This window comes from Microcaecilia unicolor, chromosome 2 (genome assembly GCF_901765095.1).
Source record: "Microcaecilia unicolor chromosome 2, aMicUni1.1, whole genome shotgun sequence".
NCBI lineage: Eukaryota > Metazoa > Chordata > Amphibia > Gymnophiona > Siphonopidae > Microcaecilia > Microcaecilia unicolor.
The window spans coordinates 148195463-148211415 of record NC_044032.1 but is presented as its reverse complement, the minus strand read 5'-3'; the positions used below and the strand labels follow the sequence as shown (position 1 = coordinate 148211415).

The following is a 15953-nucleotide window of genomic DNA, read 5'->3' as shown; positions in this document are numbered from 1 at the left end:
GTTGCATCAGAGTGGGCGGGACGCCGGAGAGGGAGCACTGCGGGTCTGGTGACGGGCAACCTGCAGGTTAAGGTGGCAGGTAGGAGGCGGGGCGGGGAGCTTCAGAATGAGGGAGATAGTGGAGAGCGGACGGGGAAGAGCGCGAGACAGGCGCTAGACCCCCGGGGACAGGGGAGGGGAGAGTTTGTGTGAGAGCAGAGCAGTCCAGTAAGAGTGGTTTGGTATCTCCGTCTGTGTATGTGGTGTGGGGGAGGGGTCCTGGCGACCCTGGCACTCGAAGGGAGGGAGGGAGGGGGCGACCCTGGAACTGGGAGGGGGGGCCTGGCACACACTGTCATTCTCACACACACTCTCTCACACAGACACACTCGCACCCAGTTCACTCTCTCTCTGTCACACAAACTCGCACATTCACTCTCTCTCTCTCACACAGTGACTCTCACACACACTCTCTCAAGCATACACACTCCGAGGACAACCTTGCTAGCGCCCGTTTCATTTGTGTCAGAAACGGGCCTTTTTTACTAGTAAGAACATAAACGTTACCATACTGGGACAGACCAAAGGCCATAAAACCCAGTATCCTGTTTCCAACAGTAGCCAATCCAGGTTACAAGTACCTGGCAAGATTCCAAAACAGAACAATACATTTTATGCTGCTTATTCTAGAAATATAACAAAATATTTAAACACACATGAATACAAGTGTATTGCTTCTTCAGCTTATTGAGAGTGGAGTAGTCTCATATGTAACACACGATAAAGATTATTTGATTTTTCACCCAATGACTGGGTGTATTATCTGTGTGTATTGTCTAATCATTGACTAAACCTCCACCACCCTTTGCTAATCTTATATATGAAGATATATTTCTGTTTAACAATATGCTATCATCTAATTTTATGCAGCACTTAGCTTGAACAAGTTGGTGCTCTTAAAACCCCGACAGGTCCCCGTTTCGTGGCTACTTTTTCAAGGGGGAGTCACCAGTTCTAAAACCAAAAACAAGATGCAGCACAAAGTTACTTACAAAATTGTTCTAAAAGGCATATTAGTTGTATAATTACTTGTATTCTAAATAAAAATGCTGGTGGCTTACCAAGTAACTGTCTCAAGTGCAACTGCAGCATAACTCTGTCTCTCTCAAAAATGGCCACTGGTATCTTTTTATGTTCTGATACCTCAAGCAGCCTGGGTTTTAGGATACACTGGCGCTTGTTTTCAATACACTTAGATTTAGAAAGTTCCATAGGTTACTATGGAACTTTGTAAGTCTAAGTGCTTTGAAATAACACCTCTCTGTAAGCACTTCCCTGAGAGTAAGGGAAGGGGGATTCGATTTGATATACTGCCTTTTTGTGGTTACAATCAAAGCGTTTTACATATTATACATGGTTGCGTATTTTGTATCTTGGGTAATGGAGGGTTAAATTACAGGGAGCTTCAATGGGAATTGAAAAACCATTTACTATGGTAAATGCCTTATGGTTAAGCTAGCCCTGATGTTGGAAGACACTGGAAGACAAAAGTGAGAGAACAGAGCATAAAAGAAGGAAGAGAGGAGAAGGGAAAGAGAAATATCCATATCACAGAGGAAAAGTGTTGAGAAACTTATAAGTGAGACATAGGAAAAGCAACCATGAAAAAAGTTTAAAGAGGGAGAAATGGAGTGTGTGTGGGGGTGTACTGCTATGGATTTACAGCCTGTCTCACTGACACAGACTACTCAATAATTACTGTGTATTCTTTTGGATTCATATTAGGTAAATGAGACCTTTATTAGAGGTGCTAAAATCTACAATGATTAAGATATATATATATACAATGATTTAAATCATCTAACTAAAAGAAAGCTATAAGACAGATATTTACATATTATACATACAACATCACTGGTCAGGAATTTCAGGCCCTTATCTCATCAGCTGACAGGCCCGTTGCAGCGAAAGCTCGAAGTCTCCTTATGACCAGGAACAAGTCCTCTGCACGATACATCTACCCACAGATGAGCCTCAAAACTCTGCTGCAACAAGCCCCCCCCCCCCCCTTTTTTTATAAGGCTTAGAACTTATGTTCAGAGCTAAGGAAAATTACAGAATGCTTCTCTGTTTAGGTAAACAAGCCATACTGTGGGAACGTGGTCACATGTTTTCCAAGTCCAGGTGGCCAGGCTGAACTCCGAAAACAAGCACCATCCTCCTTTTCACATACAAAATTAATTAGAGCTGTGTCTTATCTTCTGCATTCCAACTTATTTTCACACAATGAAAGTTAAACAATCATTTTTAAACAGAATTACTTTTAATCAACAATACAGACCCTGAGTGCACTGGTCGGTCAAGACAGAGTTGAAAAACAATCTTTAAAATTCACTTTTACTACAGGGGGAGGGGGGAGACAGCAGGCTAGGTGACTGAGAGGGGAAGGAAAGTCCTTGGTATATAAACCATGTGTGAGATAGGAGGTAACATGTCAGGTTGAAAAAAGGAGAACATACATGGGAAGAGAGGCTGTGGGAAAGTGAGAGAGGCAAAAGACTAGCTATATCATTGGGAAAGAGGGTGACAAAACAGATGGTAAAAAATGAGAGAAGCATTAGGGATCATCTGCCCTTCCCAGTTGTAAAATACAGTGGTGACACAAACTATTTTAAACCTTTTTACCTAATTCTAACTCACTACTTTAACCATAAAAGCTTTATTTAAGAATAGTAATTAGTTTCCCTAATTGTAACTTAGGTCTTTTAAATGTCACTACCTTATTCATTTCGCAATATTCTAAGATAATGCTAATTACTATGAAATTATGCACTTTTATTAGAAGAAGAATCACACTCATTGGCAGATCTGAAAATTGCAGGTATGTTATATGAGAATCCAGATTTCATTTTTAAAAGTGCTTGGTACTTTAAAAAACAATTGTGGCAAGATGCATCAATTAGAATAACCAGTCAACCCTTGAAAGTTTCCCAAAACACACTGAGAAGTAATTTTGCGATAGAGTTTCTTATGTGAAAAGTCCAAAAAGATAATTATTGTGCTTCTGATTACTGTTTGTTTCACGTTCAATTGTTTGATAACATTATGTTATTGCTATTATTTATTTATTTTTTTAGAATGGATTAGTTCTGATCCTTTGTATTGTTTTACTGTATATGTTTTTATTGTGTATGTTTCTTTTGCTCAGCACACAAATCAGCTTTACCAAACGTGTAGTCTATAATATGAATAAATACATTGGGCCCGATATTCAGCTGGCACTGAGCAGCATTTTCCTGACCACTGCTGGCATTAACCCTGGAAATTCAATGCCGAGCCATGTCCAGCCACTGGCATTGAATTTGGGGGTTTTGGAGCCAGTTAATACTTATCCGGTTAAGTGCAATATTCAGCACTTATCCGGCTATGGGTTACCGCATAAAGGAGTCCTTTTACTAAGCCATGGTAAAAAGTGGTCTGCGGTAGTGTGGGCGTGTGTTTCTGGCATGCACCGGGGCCAGTTTTTACTGTGTCTGCAAAAAAGGGCTTTTTAAAAATGGGACGGGAAAAGGGCATGCAGTAAAACTGAAACCAGCGTTCGCCTACAACCGGCCTGAGCCTTTAACACCACCCATTGATCTAGCGGTAAGGGCTCACGTGCGGTGATTGGTTGGTGTGCGCCAACTGCTGATTACCACCAGAAATGGCGCATGCAGGAGGAAATAAATAATATTTCCTGTCACCACGGGCACATGGCAAATCTGAAATTACCACCAGGGGTGTGCGGTAGCGTGGAAGTAGTCTCATTTTGGCGCGGTCCTATTTATGTATTGAATCTGGCCGGTTAAGTGCTGAATATCAGCTGAATATCAGCACTTAACTGGCCAATTGCTGACTCCACCCCCAGAACCCCCACAAAATTGCCAGTTTTCAGTTCGACAGTAACCAGTTATTTTCAGCTGCACTGAACAGGTGCAGCCTTGAACAGGTGAACGGACAGGTGTTTTAACCACGCAGGAGCCATTTCTTGCTGGTTAAATCATTTTGAATATCGACCCCAGAAGTTCTAACATTGTAATATGGAACAATAGCAGCTAGCATCAAGATGTTGTTGAAATGAACAGTTCAGTTATTTTTCTCTAATAACTTTAAGCGCATTGAACACTTAACTATGAAGTGAAAAGCTTTTAATTGCATTCAAAATAAAAGAAAATGTATGGGACTGATAACTGAAGTTATGGAATATTTATGCTGCACAAGTTGCAGTTATTTCAGCTGTGTTTTCTAATAGTCCATCTGTGATAGAATGATGGAATTTTTCAGAATATGGGAGAACACAATGACCTCTAACAAAGCACAAATTTACACCAGCTCATAGACAGGTTCACATTTGTACATGTACTCTCTGCATGTAGTAAACAACAGAGAAGCTCTTCAGATCTGCACCAGTTGTGATGCAGAGAAAAAAAAACAGATCCCAGACGAACTGCTCCAAAACAAAAGGTCACTAATGGGCTGCTTCAGGAGTGCAATATCAGAAGTGGGATCATTCTGGTAACTTTCTAATTCTGCTCTTTTGTTTGCTTGTTGATTGCTTGTGGAAGTGCTGGTTTTCCATTTGTGTCAACGCTAAAGGATTCACAATCCCATCTAAAATATGCAGAATGCTCAGCAACATAATGCTTACAGCAGCATGGATATAGACTGTTCTCAGTGCCCATGCTGCTGTGAGCATTGTGTTGCTGAGCATTTTGCATATTTTAGATGGGATTGTGAATCCTTTAGCCTTCCCACTTCTGTATTGTACCATGAGTGGGTGAAACATGGACCATGTTGGACGATTGTTTTAATAAAGTGATTTTGTTTTGGAGCAGTTCATCTGGGGTCTTGTGCATGTACTCTCTACATGTACACTTATCCTATATAATAATTCTCACCTCCAATGTTCTATCTTGCTGCCTGTGTCCGTGGCTTTCTTCGGAGTTGGTCTGCTAGGCTCCAAAGATCAGGCTGACGTCACGTAGAACACCAGAGCCGGAGGAGGAGGGGCGAAAGGGGCAGGGCACAGGGGCGGAGGCGGAGCTTGAAAGAGAAGCAGAAGCATTGAGGGGCGGAGTAGCCGAGGGGAGGGGGGAAGGGGGGCCCCTGGCACACAGTCTCATTCTCACACATACACTCTCTCTCACAGACACTCACACCCAGTCTCACTCTCTCTCTCACAGACACACTCGCACTCAGTCTCACTCTGTCTCTCTGTCACACACACACACTCGCACATTCACTCTCTCTCTCTCACACAGTCACTCTCACACACACTCTTTCAAACATACACACTCCGAGGAAAACCTTGCTAGCGCCCGTTTCATTTGTGTCAGAAACGAGCCTTTTTTACTTGTATTTTATAAAATATGCCCCTACATTGCAACTATCCCTGCTTCTCCAAAACTATGTCCCTTTGAATGCCTAAATGGGGTGTGGTGTAAGTACATGTCATCTTATCAATTTCACTTATTAATATGCATGTATTTGGTTATGTGTAAATCGTGGTTTTACACATAGAAAAGACTTTACAAAATGAACTCTGCTTTGGATTTCTACAAGGAACTAGGAAACACTTTTGCATTACAACAACTGTAAGGGTCTGTTTTCTCAGCTGTGGTAAAAGGTGGTCTTAGCATACCCTTATGGGGGTCTTTTCCATTTGCTAAGGCCATTTTTACTACAGCAGTAAAATGGACGATTTTCAATTATTTGAATTAATGGCCATGCTCTAATGCTGCCATTTTAGCACACTGCCTTTAACAAAAATTAGCATGTGAGCACTTACCACCACCCACTTTGTAGGCAGTAAGGGCTCACGTGCTAATCCTGCGTTAATCAGTTAGCACACAGTAATGTAGATGCGCTAAGTAGCACAGAAAAACCCATTCTCCACTCCCAGACAAAATTCTTGTGTGTGGTTTGCACACGCTAATGTCAAACTTACCGCAGGACACCTGAGCGCTTTCGACAGTAAGCCCTTTTAAGCTACGTTAGGCATTCATTAGTGGCTATCGCAGCTTAGCAAAAGGGCCTCTTAAAGAATAAATGATAATATCCATATATTACAAAAAGGGAAAATGAAACATAAAGGCAATGTTTCAATTTAATCACATATCAAAGGGAGACAAAGAAAATGAAAAAGTAATACTATAAAGGTGGACCTAAAGAAACTAAGAGGAAAACTCCCTGAACAATATGCCTGTCTTTTTTCAAAGCCCAATTAACTACATCCTTCCAAGTCTATTAGCACACTGAATCATACCTTCTTATCAGACAGAAACTTTTCAAGCTGAACAGAATAAAAAAAAAAGATATAATTACAATTTTAATACCTAAACAAGCACTTACTTGCATGGGAACATCAGAAAAAAAATAGCTCCCAATGCAAGTACTTTACTCTTAAGCCAGGGGTTCTCAACCCAGTCCACAGGACACAACTAACTAGTTAGGTCTTCAGGATACCCACAATAAATATTCATGAGATATATTTGCATACAGTGGAGGTAGAGTATGTAAATATCTCATAAATATTTATTGTGGGTATCTGGGTATCCTGCAAGGTGTGTTCTGAGGACTGAGTTGAGAACCTCTGCCTTAAGCTAAAGAAAGACCTTCCTTCTCACTTCCATGGGCCTAGCCATATCAGGAAAAACCTGATCCCACAGAGCACCAAATCTTTCTTCATGAAATAATGCTTCTCAAAGAAGGAGGATTCAAGGTGAGTAGCCTGGTAGGGAGAGATACAGTGATAGCTGGGGAGGAGAGGAGAATGAATGAGAAGTGGGGATGTGTGCCTGGGGGGAGGAAGAAGGACAGATGGGTTTTTTGTATGTAGTAGAAGACTGGGAGCAAAATTAGGGATCTTGCTGGGAGTTAGAGGGCGAGAGAACTACAGTAGGAGTGAGAGAAGGTATTGGGGAGGCTGAAGCCTGAGGAGGGAAAAGGCAGGAAATTTCAGATGTTATGGTGGCGGAATTCTATGCAAAAACACTAAAATAATGTGTGCAGAATTTTCAAAAATTCCCCCATCAATAGTCTCTGGAAATTATCTATGGAAATTAAATATACTGGTCAATATTCATCCGGTGGCGGTCAGTGCTTTTAAAAATACTGATGTCACTGGCTAAATTAGCCCTGGATATTCAATGTTGGGCCATGTTTGGGCACCGGCATTGGATATCTGGGCCTGAATGGACTTCTACTGGCTGCCAAGTGCAAAGTGATTCATGTGGGAAAGAGGAACCCAAACTATAGTTATGTGATGCAAGGTTCCACATTAGGAGTCATCGACCAGGAAAGGCATCTAAGTGTCATCGTTGAATCCCTCTGCTCAGTGTGCGGTGGTGGCTAAGAAAGCAAATAGAATGTTAGGTATTATTAGGAAAGGAATGGAAAACAAAAATGAGGACATTATAATGCCTTTGTATCACACCTCGACCGCACCTCGAATACTGTGTGCAATTCTGGTCTCCGCATCTCAAAAATGATATAGTGGAATTAGAAAAGGTACAGAGAAAGGCGATGAAAATGGTAACGGGAATTTGATGACTTACTACTAATCACTACTACTAATCATTTCTATAGTGCTACTAGATGTACACAGCACTGTACACATTATATGCAGGTACTTTCTCTGTCCCTTGAGGGCTTACAATCTAAGTTTTTTTTTTTTTTTTTGGGGGGGGGGGGAGTTTGTACCTGGGGCAATGGAGAGTAAGTGACTTGCCCAAGGTCACAAGGAGCTGCAGTAGGAATTGAACCTGGGTTTGCCAGGATCAAAGCCCGCTGCACTAACCGTTAGGCTACTCCTCAACTCCCAATGAGGAAAGGCTAAATTGGCTAAGGCTCTTCAGCTTGGAGAAAAGACGACTGAACGGAGATATGATAGAGGTCTATAAAACAATGAGTGGAGTGGAAAGGGTAGATGTTAATCGCTTGTTTACTCTTTCCAAAAATACTAGGACTAGGGGACATGCAATTAAGCTACAAAGTAGAAATTTAAAACAAATTGGAGAAAATATTTCTTCACTCAACATATAATTAAATTTTGGAATTCATTGCCAGAGAATGTGGTAAAAGCAGTTAGCTTAGCAGGGTTTTAAAAAGGTTTGGATAGCTTCCTAAAAGAAAAGTACTTAAGTCATTATTAAGATGGACTTGGGGAATAACCACTGCTTATTTCTAGGATAAGCAGCATAAAATGTATTGTTCTGTTTTGGAATCTTGCCAGGTACTTGTACCCTGGATTGGCTACTGTTGGAAACAGGATACTGGGCTTGATGGACCTTTGGTCTGTCCCAGTATGTGGAGAGACTATCTTTTCCTCCATTTCCGTGTTGCAAAAATCTTCCTTACAGATCTATTCATGATGAAAACTTCACATACCAAGCTTCTAGGAAATGGAATTTCCTACCAAAGTCACTCAGATATGTTACTGACTATTTGAAATTTTGTAAATAGTTGAAAGCATTCTTATGTAGTGAATTCCTCGCCAGTGTTGATAATCGTTATTCTTTTAGGAGCCCTTTAACTAAGCCGCGTAAACACCTACACACGCCCAATATGTGCCAAAATGGAGTTACTGCCCAGCTACTATTTACTATTCTTTTGCATTTCTATAGCGCTACAAGGCATACGCAGCGCTGCACAAACATAGAAGAAAGACAGTCCCTGCTCAAAGAGCTTACAATCTAATAGACAAAAAATAAATAAAGTAATCAAATCAATTAATGTGAACGGGAAGGAAGAGAGGAGGGTAGGTGGAGGCGAGTGGTTACAAGTGGTTACGAGTCAAAAGCAATGTTAAAGGGGTGGGCTTTCAGTCTAGGTTTAAAGGTGGCCAAGGATGGGGCAAGACGTAGGGGCTCAGGAAGTTTATTCCAGGCGTAGGGTGCAGCGAAACAGAAGGCGCGAAGTCTGGAGTTGGCAGTAGTGGAGAAGGGAACAGATAAGAAGGATTTATCCATGGAGCGGAGTGCACGGGAAGGGGTGTAGGGAAGGATGAGTGTGGAGAGATACTGGGGAGCAGCAGAGTGAATACATTTATAGGTTAGTAGAAGAAGTTTGAACAGGATGCGAAAACGGATAGGGAGCCAGTGAAGCGACTTGAGGAGAGGGGTAGTATGAGTAAAGCGACCCTGGCGGAAGATGAGACGGGCAGCAGAGTTTTGAACCGACTGGAGAGGGGAGAGGTGACTAAGTGGGAGGCCAGCAAGAAGCAGATTGCAGTAGTCTAAACGAGAGGTGACAAGGGTGTGGATGAGGGTTTTGGTAGAGTGCTCGGAAAGAAAGGGGCGGATTTTACGGATGTTGTAAAGAAAGAAACGACAGGTCTTGGCAGTCTGCTGGATATGAGCAGAGAAGGAGAGAGAAGAGTCAAAGATGACCCCAAGGTTTCGAGCTGAGGAGACAGGGAGAATGAGAGAGCCATCAACAGAAATAGAAAACAGGGGGAGCGGGGAGGTGGGTTTGGGGGGGAAAATGAGAAGCTCGGTTTTGGTCATATTTAATTTCAGGTGGCGTTGAGACATCCAGGCAGCAATGTCAGACAAGCACGCTGAAACTTTGGTTTGGATGCAAGGTGAGATATCAGGGGTAGAAAGGTAGATTTGGGAGTCATCAGCATAGAGATGGTAGGAAAAGCCATGGGATGAGATTAATGAACCAAGGGAAGAAGTGTAGATAGAAAAGAGGAGGGGACCAAGAACAGAACCCTGAGGTACGCCGACAGGCAGAGGGATAGAAGTAGAAGAGGATCCACCAGAGTGAACACTAAAGGTGCGGAGGGAGAGGTAGGAAGAGAACCAGGAAAGGACAGAGCCCTGGAATCCAAGTGAGGATAGGGTATCGAGAAGTATACTGTGATCGACAGTGTCAAAAGCAGCGGATGTTTTGACATCTGCTGCGTTGTGCTGCTTTTTGGATGTTTTTCTATTTCAAAAATGAACTCCTTTATATTTAAAAAATTTTACAATAATAATCATGATTAAAAAACAATAAAGGTGCATACAATAGAAAACAATAGGAAATATATTATAGGCTAGATTATATATATGGCAGCAAAAAATCCACACTTAAAAAAGTGCTATTCTATAAACTGTGCTTAAAGTTAGGTACGGTTTATAAAATAGTGCTTACACCAGGGGGTCATGTGTAAATTTAGGTCCTGCCATTTGCACCAACGAAAACTTGATGCAAATACCAGCGCCTAAATTTTGTACGGAGCCACCATATTCTATAATTATGCATGTAACTCAAAACCACACTCCTGATCTGCCCTGAAATGCCCATGACCCTCCCATTTCTGTGCCCCCTTTTTGGGCTATGTATAAAATTTAGATGTGGATCCTGCACCTAAATTTACATGCATAACTTCTGATTAAATCTAATTATTGTCAATAATTGCTTGTTAAAAAGCCAATTATTGATATTAATTGGCTTGGTATGTAATTTAATTGTATGTGCAAATTCGGCATGCATCCAAATTTGCACAAGCATAAAATTTGTCCTGCATCAAACCTTAGCCCCCATTTGTTAGGTAGGGAGGTATCCTTCACAAAAAAAAGCAGCACTATTAAAAAAAATTAACATTTCAGATATAGGCAAAAGGCAGATATGCATTGCAACATGTCTCTGTCTACACTATCAACCTACCAGAGAAAATCTAGTTTCAGAAAGCTTCTGAGCTGCTTGGGATCTAGAAATATATAGCTCTCAGTGAGAAATTTCAGACCTGTATGACCTTTACCATAATCTGGAAAGGAGCCCTTAAAGGATGAGGAAACCAGTCAGGCTCAGTAACTTCCTGAGATCTTGACACTTCTGGGCTACTACTTCCCTGATTTCACTTAACCCTTTCACCCAGAACTCCCCATGCCATCCTAATAAAGAGCAAAGCATCAATTTTCACAAATAAAATCCCACATCAGCCCACTGTGTACTCAAATATCCCAGCTTGAGAACCAGACATCAACACCAAACCCAGTAAACTATTGTCTTGCAGAATGTCCCTTCTCTTTTTTGTCCTGCAAGCATTACAATAGTCTTTGCAATTCACTGTACATACCTCCACCGTTGCTACATCTTGTCATCCTCATGTTTCTTATGGAATGGTGAACATCTCTGGAAGGATGGATCTCTTGGAAAGTGGAGGTTCAAGAACCTTGAGGCCTCCATGAAATTAGAGAAACCTACAGCTTCCTCTTTCCATCTGATTCTTAATTTCGACAGGGAGATAATGGCTTGTTGTCTATGTTCATAAAAATGTTTTTGGCCTGAATGAACTGTAGTCTCATCAGTTTCTGCACTGAAATCTGGGTGGGAGGTAGGACCCAATTCCTGGATATATCCTGCTTGCCTAGTCCAGAGAAGTTGAGCATGTGGTACAAAGAGAGGAGACTTAAGTCCCAAAAAGGGGAGAAGGAACTTCCCTAAGTATAGTGTGACTGCATAGACTGAGAGGAGACAGACTGTGAGAGGAGGAGATGGATATACCAGGCATCTTATAGTATAGAGAGTATCTGAGAAGAAAGAGAATGTGGGCTGTCAAGAGTCCCTAGTATTTGAGAGGCACTTACAAAAGAAGAAGAAACCCATACACAGGAGAAAAGAAACTGAAGGGGGGATTAGTGAAGATGGCGATGGGAGCAGACGCAGAGAAGTGAACTCCATTGGTTCTCAGTCAGCTGTTTGCGGCACTGGATCTGATGGGGAAATGGAAAGGCAAAGCATGCACCTTTCTTGTGGATGAGGGTGCTGGTGCCCCCCCCCCCCCCCCCCGAATAACTGGACCAATTTGCGGATTTTCCCAAATCTTTATTGTTGTCACCTTTAGAGATGGTCAAGAAATACTTTTGGGAGGTTTTACAGCTTACCCGGGAACTAATCCTATCTCAAGGGTTTATTATATTAGATCTGGGACCCAGCCCATGGAAGTTTATGTGGACCAATTTTCTGGAAAGTTCTCAACTGGGTTTTGAGACCGTATTTCCTATAGAAAGATACTATGTGTTTTGGGTCGTCTAATGTTTTGTATTTCCTGATTTCTCCAGACCAACACAAGTTAGGTGCCAGGCGTTTTTAGCCTTGAGGGCCAAACTGTTGGCTTTGGAGGCTACTTATTTGTTTTCTAAAATTTCCCTGTAAATATTGTGTTACATTTGAGAGTAGTAATTATGTTTCCTTTGACCCTAAGCAATTGGAAGAGTTTTATAGAGGGGAAGAAGGCGTTCTGACCCCCTAGTGCCCCTCCTCTGTGAAGTGCTGTAATGTTATTCCACTTCCGGTTTTGTATGATCTCCCTTGATAAGTTTCCTATTTTTTATTCATTTGGTTTATTCCTCCACTTGTGCTCTCCAAACAGGGTGGTGGTTTTCTTTCTCCTCTCCTCCCTTTTTTTCCTATCATAGGTCAATATTGTAATTGTATTAATGCATTTTGACAGATTATTTCTTTTTTCTTTTTGAGATGATTTTGTATTTAGTATTGTCTTTCTGGATCAAGTTATGCTTGAGATGATGTAATTTAAAAACTTATAAATAAAAAACAAAACAGACCGAGAAATGCAGAAGAGCAGAAACAACAACATACTATGAAAAACTCAAGTGACATTAATACTATGAGCAAATTTGAGACCTTCCAACATCATCTTACTTTGGGCCCTGTTTACTAAGCCACACTAGAGGTGCATTAGTGTTTTTAGTGCGCGCTAACCATGTAGATGCCCATAATATTCTTATTTGCGTCTACATGGTTACTACATGCTAAAAATGCTAGCACACCTTAGTAAACATGGCCCTTTAATTTTATGGACTATGGGGTCAGTTCTACAACTGGTTGCCTGGTAGGAGCCTATTCTGTAAAGGAACATAGGAACTTCTTTCATTTATAGAATACTAAAGTAAGAGTGAATATAGGCACCTAAGTGCTGGAGATATGTTCTATGTAATTTTAGTATTCTGTAATTTATGTGTGTTAAATGAGTCACACCCATGCTCTAAGTACATAAGTATTGCCATAATGGGACAGACCAAAGGTCCATCAAGCCCAGCATCCTGTTTCCAACAGTGGCCAATCCAGGTCACAAATACCTGGTAAGATCCCCAAAAGGTAAAATACATTTTATGATGCTTATTCCAGAAATACGAAGTGAATTTTCCCCACGTCCATTTTAATAATGGTCTATGGACTTTTCCTTTAGGAAGCTGGCCAAACCTTTTGTTAATATATGGCCTAGCTTTGGATCTACCACTGGAATAGTGAGGGCCAAGGCTATGAAGCCTAAAATAACTGAAGAAGTACTGACTAGGCCAAATAACAAGTACATGATTTAATATTTCAGAATCTGTAAAAAAACAGGTCTGAACAATGAGTCCTGACACAAACTGGTACAACTGTCACTTTAAATCAGATGAACAAAATGGAGTCTATTAGTTTTGTATAAAAGGCTACAGAGGTTATACAGAGTTCTTAAGATGGTGTGAAAAGTATTGCGACACAGACAGATGTGGAACTGTTATCTCAACGCTTCCCAAAACATGCTGATAAGACTGTGTGGGAAAGTATCATCTCAGAAATTGAGAGCTAGGTACCTCACCATAGACTTCTATGGAGAGGTTTGTGTATAAAAGAGGGGACAAATTGCCATAGCTTTGGAATTTTCCCCAACGCTTCTGTCAGACGGCAGGGCTCTGTCCGGTTCTACCCAGAATCTGTCTGCTGATTGTACCTGATTAAAGTCTGATGTCTGTATTCGTACCACCTTGAAGACTTGTCTTTGGGTAAGAAATAAAATGTATCTATCTATTTAAACCTTTCTCTGTCTTTATTCTATCTTCTCTTTACCTTACATTTAGCTTACAAGGCACATCACATACACTCAGTCTCTGGAGAAACTTAGACAGATTTTTAATAGGCATTATCTGGGAACATAAATGGCTCAGAGTATACCTAGATCCAGGAAGACTGAAAGCAGTAGTTATGGGAATTAGAATTCGATTACAGCCCCTAATGCAAACCCAGAACAGACCTCCTTGTGATTGGGTGACAATGAAGGTGGGAGAAATCATACAGAACCTGTTATGTGAAGTAGGTATCTTTAGTCCCCCGTGTGATCTGGAGTCAGAAAGAGGTCCAAGAGGGGGAAATTAAAACACTTTTTAAAACTTCACTAAGCTGACCACCTTTACTACATTTTCTTGCAATGGATTCCAAAGTTTAATTACACATTGAGTGAAGACAAATTTTCTCCGATTCGTTTTAAATTTACTACTTTGTAGCTTCATTCCATGCCCCCAGACTCCACCTCTGTGTATGCCCATCTGTAAAAAATATATGGTACATAAGATATGTGCTTATTTAAAGAATGTGCTCAGTGAGAATTTTAGCATTTACATGCATATATGCCATATATGCCATTATTCTAATGAATTACTTGTATAATCAGTGAATAATTGTTAGAGCATAGTTTGAAGAATTGCCTTATATATGGCTTATTTTCGATGCTCTGCGTTTGTATATTTATTTATTTATTTGCTGCATTTGTATCCCACATTTTCCCACCTCTTTGCAGGCTCAATGTGGCTTACATTATGCCGCAATGACAATCGTCATAAACGGTATGAGAAGAACAAAGTATTGTTACAATTAAGGTATTTTAGATATCAAGAAAATTAGAAATAAAGGAAATAATTAATACATATCGGATATGCAAAATGTAAGGTAGAGTAACAGTGTGATTAAAGTAACCAAATTAAGAATATATTACTATTCACCTGGGTAGGGCCCAATAAATGGGTATATTTATGCAAATCCCTACCAGTCTCTCCTAGTATTTTTTTCAGTGTGAGTTGCTTGTGTCTGTCCAAAAACTATTCAGAATACATACATCCAACCAACCAACCAACCAACCAACAGGGACCTTTTTATTTTGTTCTGTGTGAATGAGGAGGTGATTTTGACATTTTAGCCACAGAGACCAAAAATAACTTGTGTGCCCACCCTAGAGTCACCCTCAGCCCCATCCATGTGGGAACTGGCTATATGTAAAAGAACATTGCTTTTAACATAAAAATTTAAATGAAAACGAACATAGCTGTGAAATACTACATTTTAATAACAATGCTGTTTAATTTCTTTTACTTTATGTATTGTCTAAAATGCAAGAGTTTCATGGTGAAGTGCAGCATAAATGTCTGTGGATATAAAATAAGATTAAATTTCAATTGATGAGATTTATAGGATGTACTTTTCTGTACTTTTAGTCGAGTCTGTCAGTTCATTCATGTATAGGAATATATTTTCTTATGCTTTCCCTAGAACAGTAAGAAAACTCTTAGATAGATATATGTATGCATCTAACCATGGGAAACCTGTCAACAGACTTCTTTAAATACAAATTCCTCTCTGTAGGATAATGGCTCTCCTGAAGAACATGCAGTGTATGTGTGGGATAACTTCATTTCCAAAGCAGCTGCTGAGAATGTGTTTTTTGTTGCTCACAGCTATGGTGGACTTGCATTTGTTGAGCTGGTAAGTGTTTACTTTTTCAACTCCTTATATTCTGCTAGTGGTTAGGTCCTTGAATTTCCCTTACATTTCTTTCTGTGTGTGTGTATACGTACAGTATCCCCATAATTCTATAATCTTAGCCAGGGGCGTATCTGGACTTCGCCGTTAGGGGGGTCCAGAGCCGAGGTGAGGGGACACATTTTAGCCCCCCCCCCACCGCCGCCCGCCTGCCATTGCCGACACCCCCGCTGCCGCTAGAACCACCTCCAACAACTGTGGCCCGCCCGCCGACGACTCCCCGCCTGCCGTCGCTGTGACGTCGCCTACCTTTGCTGGCAGGGGACCCCAACCCCCGCCAGACGAAGTCTTCTTGCTTCGTTTGGTTTGTGAGTCTGTCTGACGTCCTGCATGTACAGCGTGCAGGA

At 41.0% G+C, this 15953-nt stretch overlaps 1 protein-coding gene across 3 annotated transcripts in view; it reads left to right on the top strand.

The window, feature by feature from the left end:
- FAM172A (family with sequence similarity 172 member A) overlaps nucleotides 1-15953 on the top strand; it is a 636319-nt gene that overhangs the window by 344632 nt on the left and 275734 nt on the right. For 2 of the 3 annotated variants that reach the window (XM_030193388.1, XM_030193387.1), the window contains exon 8: nucleotides 15430-15549. The exons of the other annotated variant lie outside the window; for it this stretch is intronic. In XM_030193388.1, the coding sequence (XP_030049248.1) occupies nucleotides 15430-15549 (120 nt within the window). The remainder of the gene's footprint in view (nucleotides 1-15429; nucleotides 15550-15953) is intronic. 3 annotated transcript variants of the gene reach the window in all.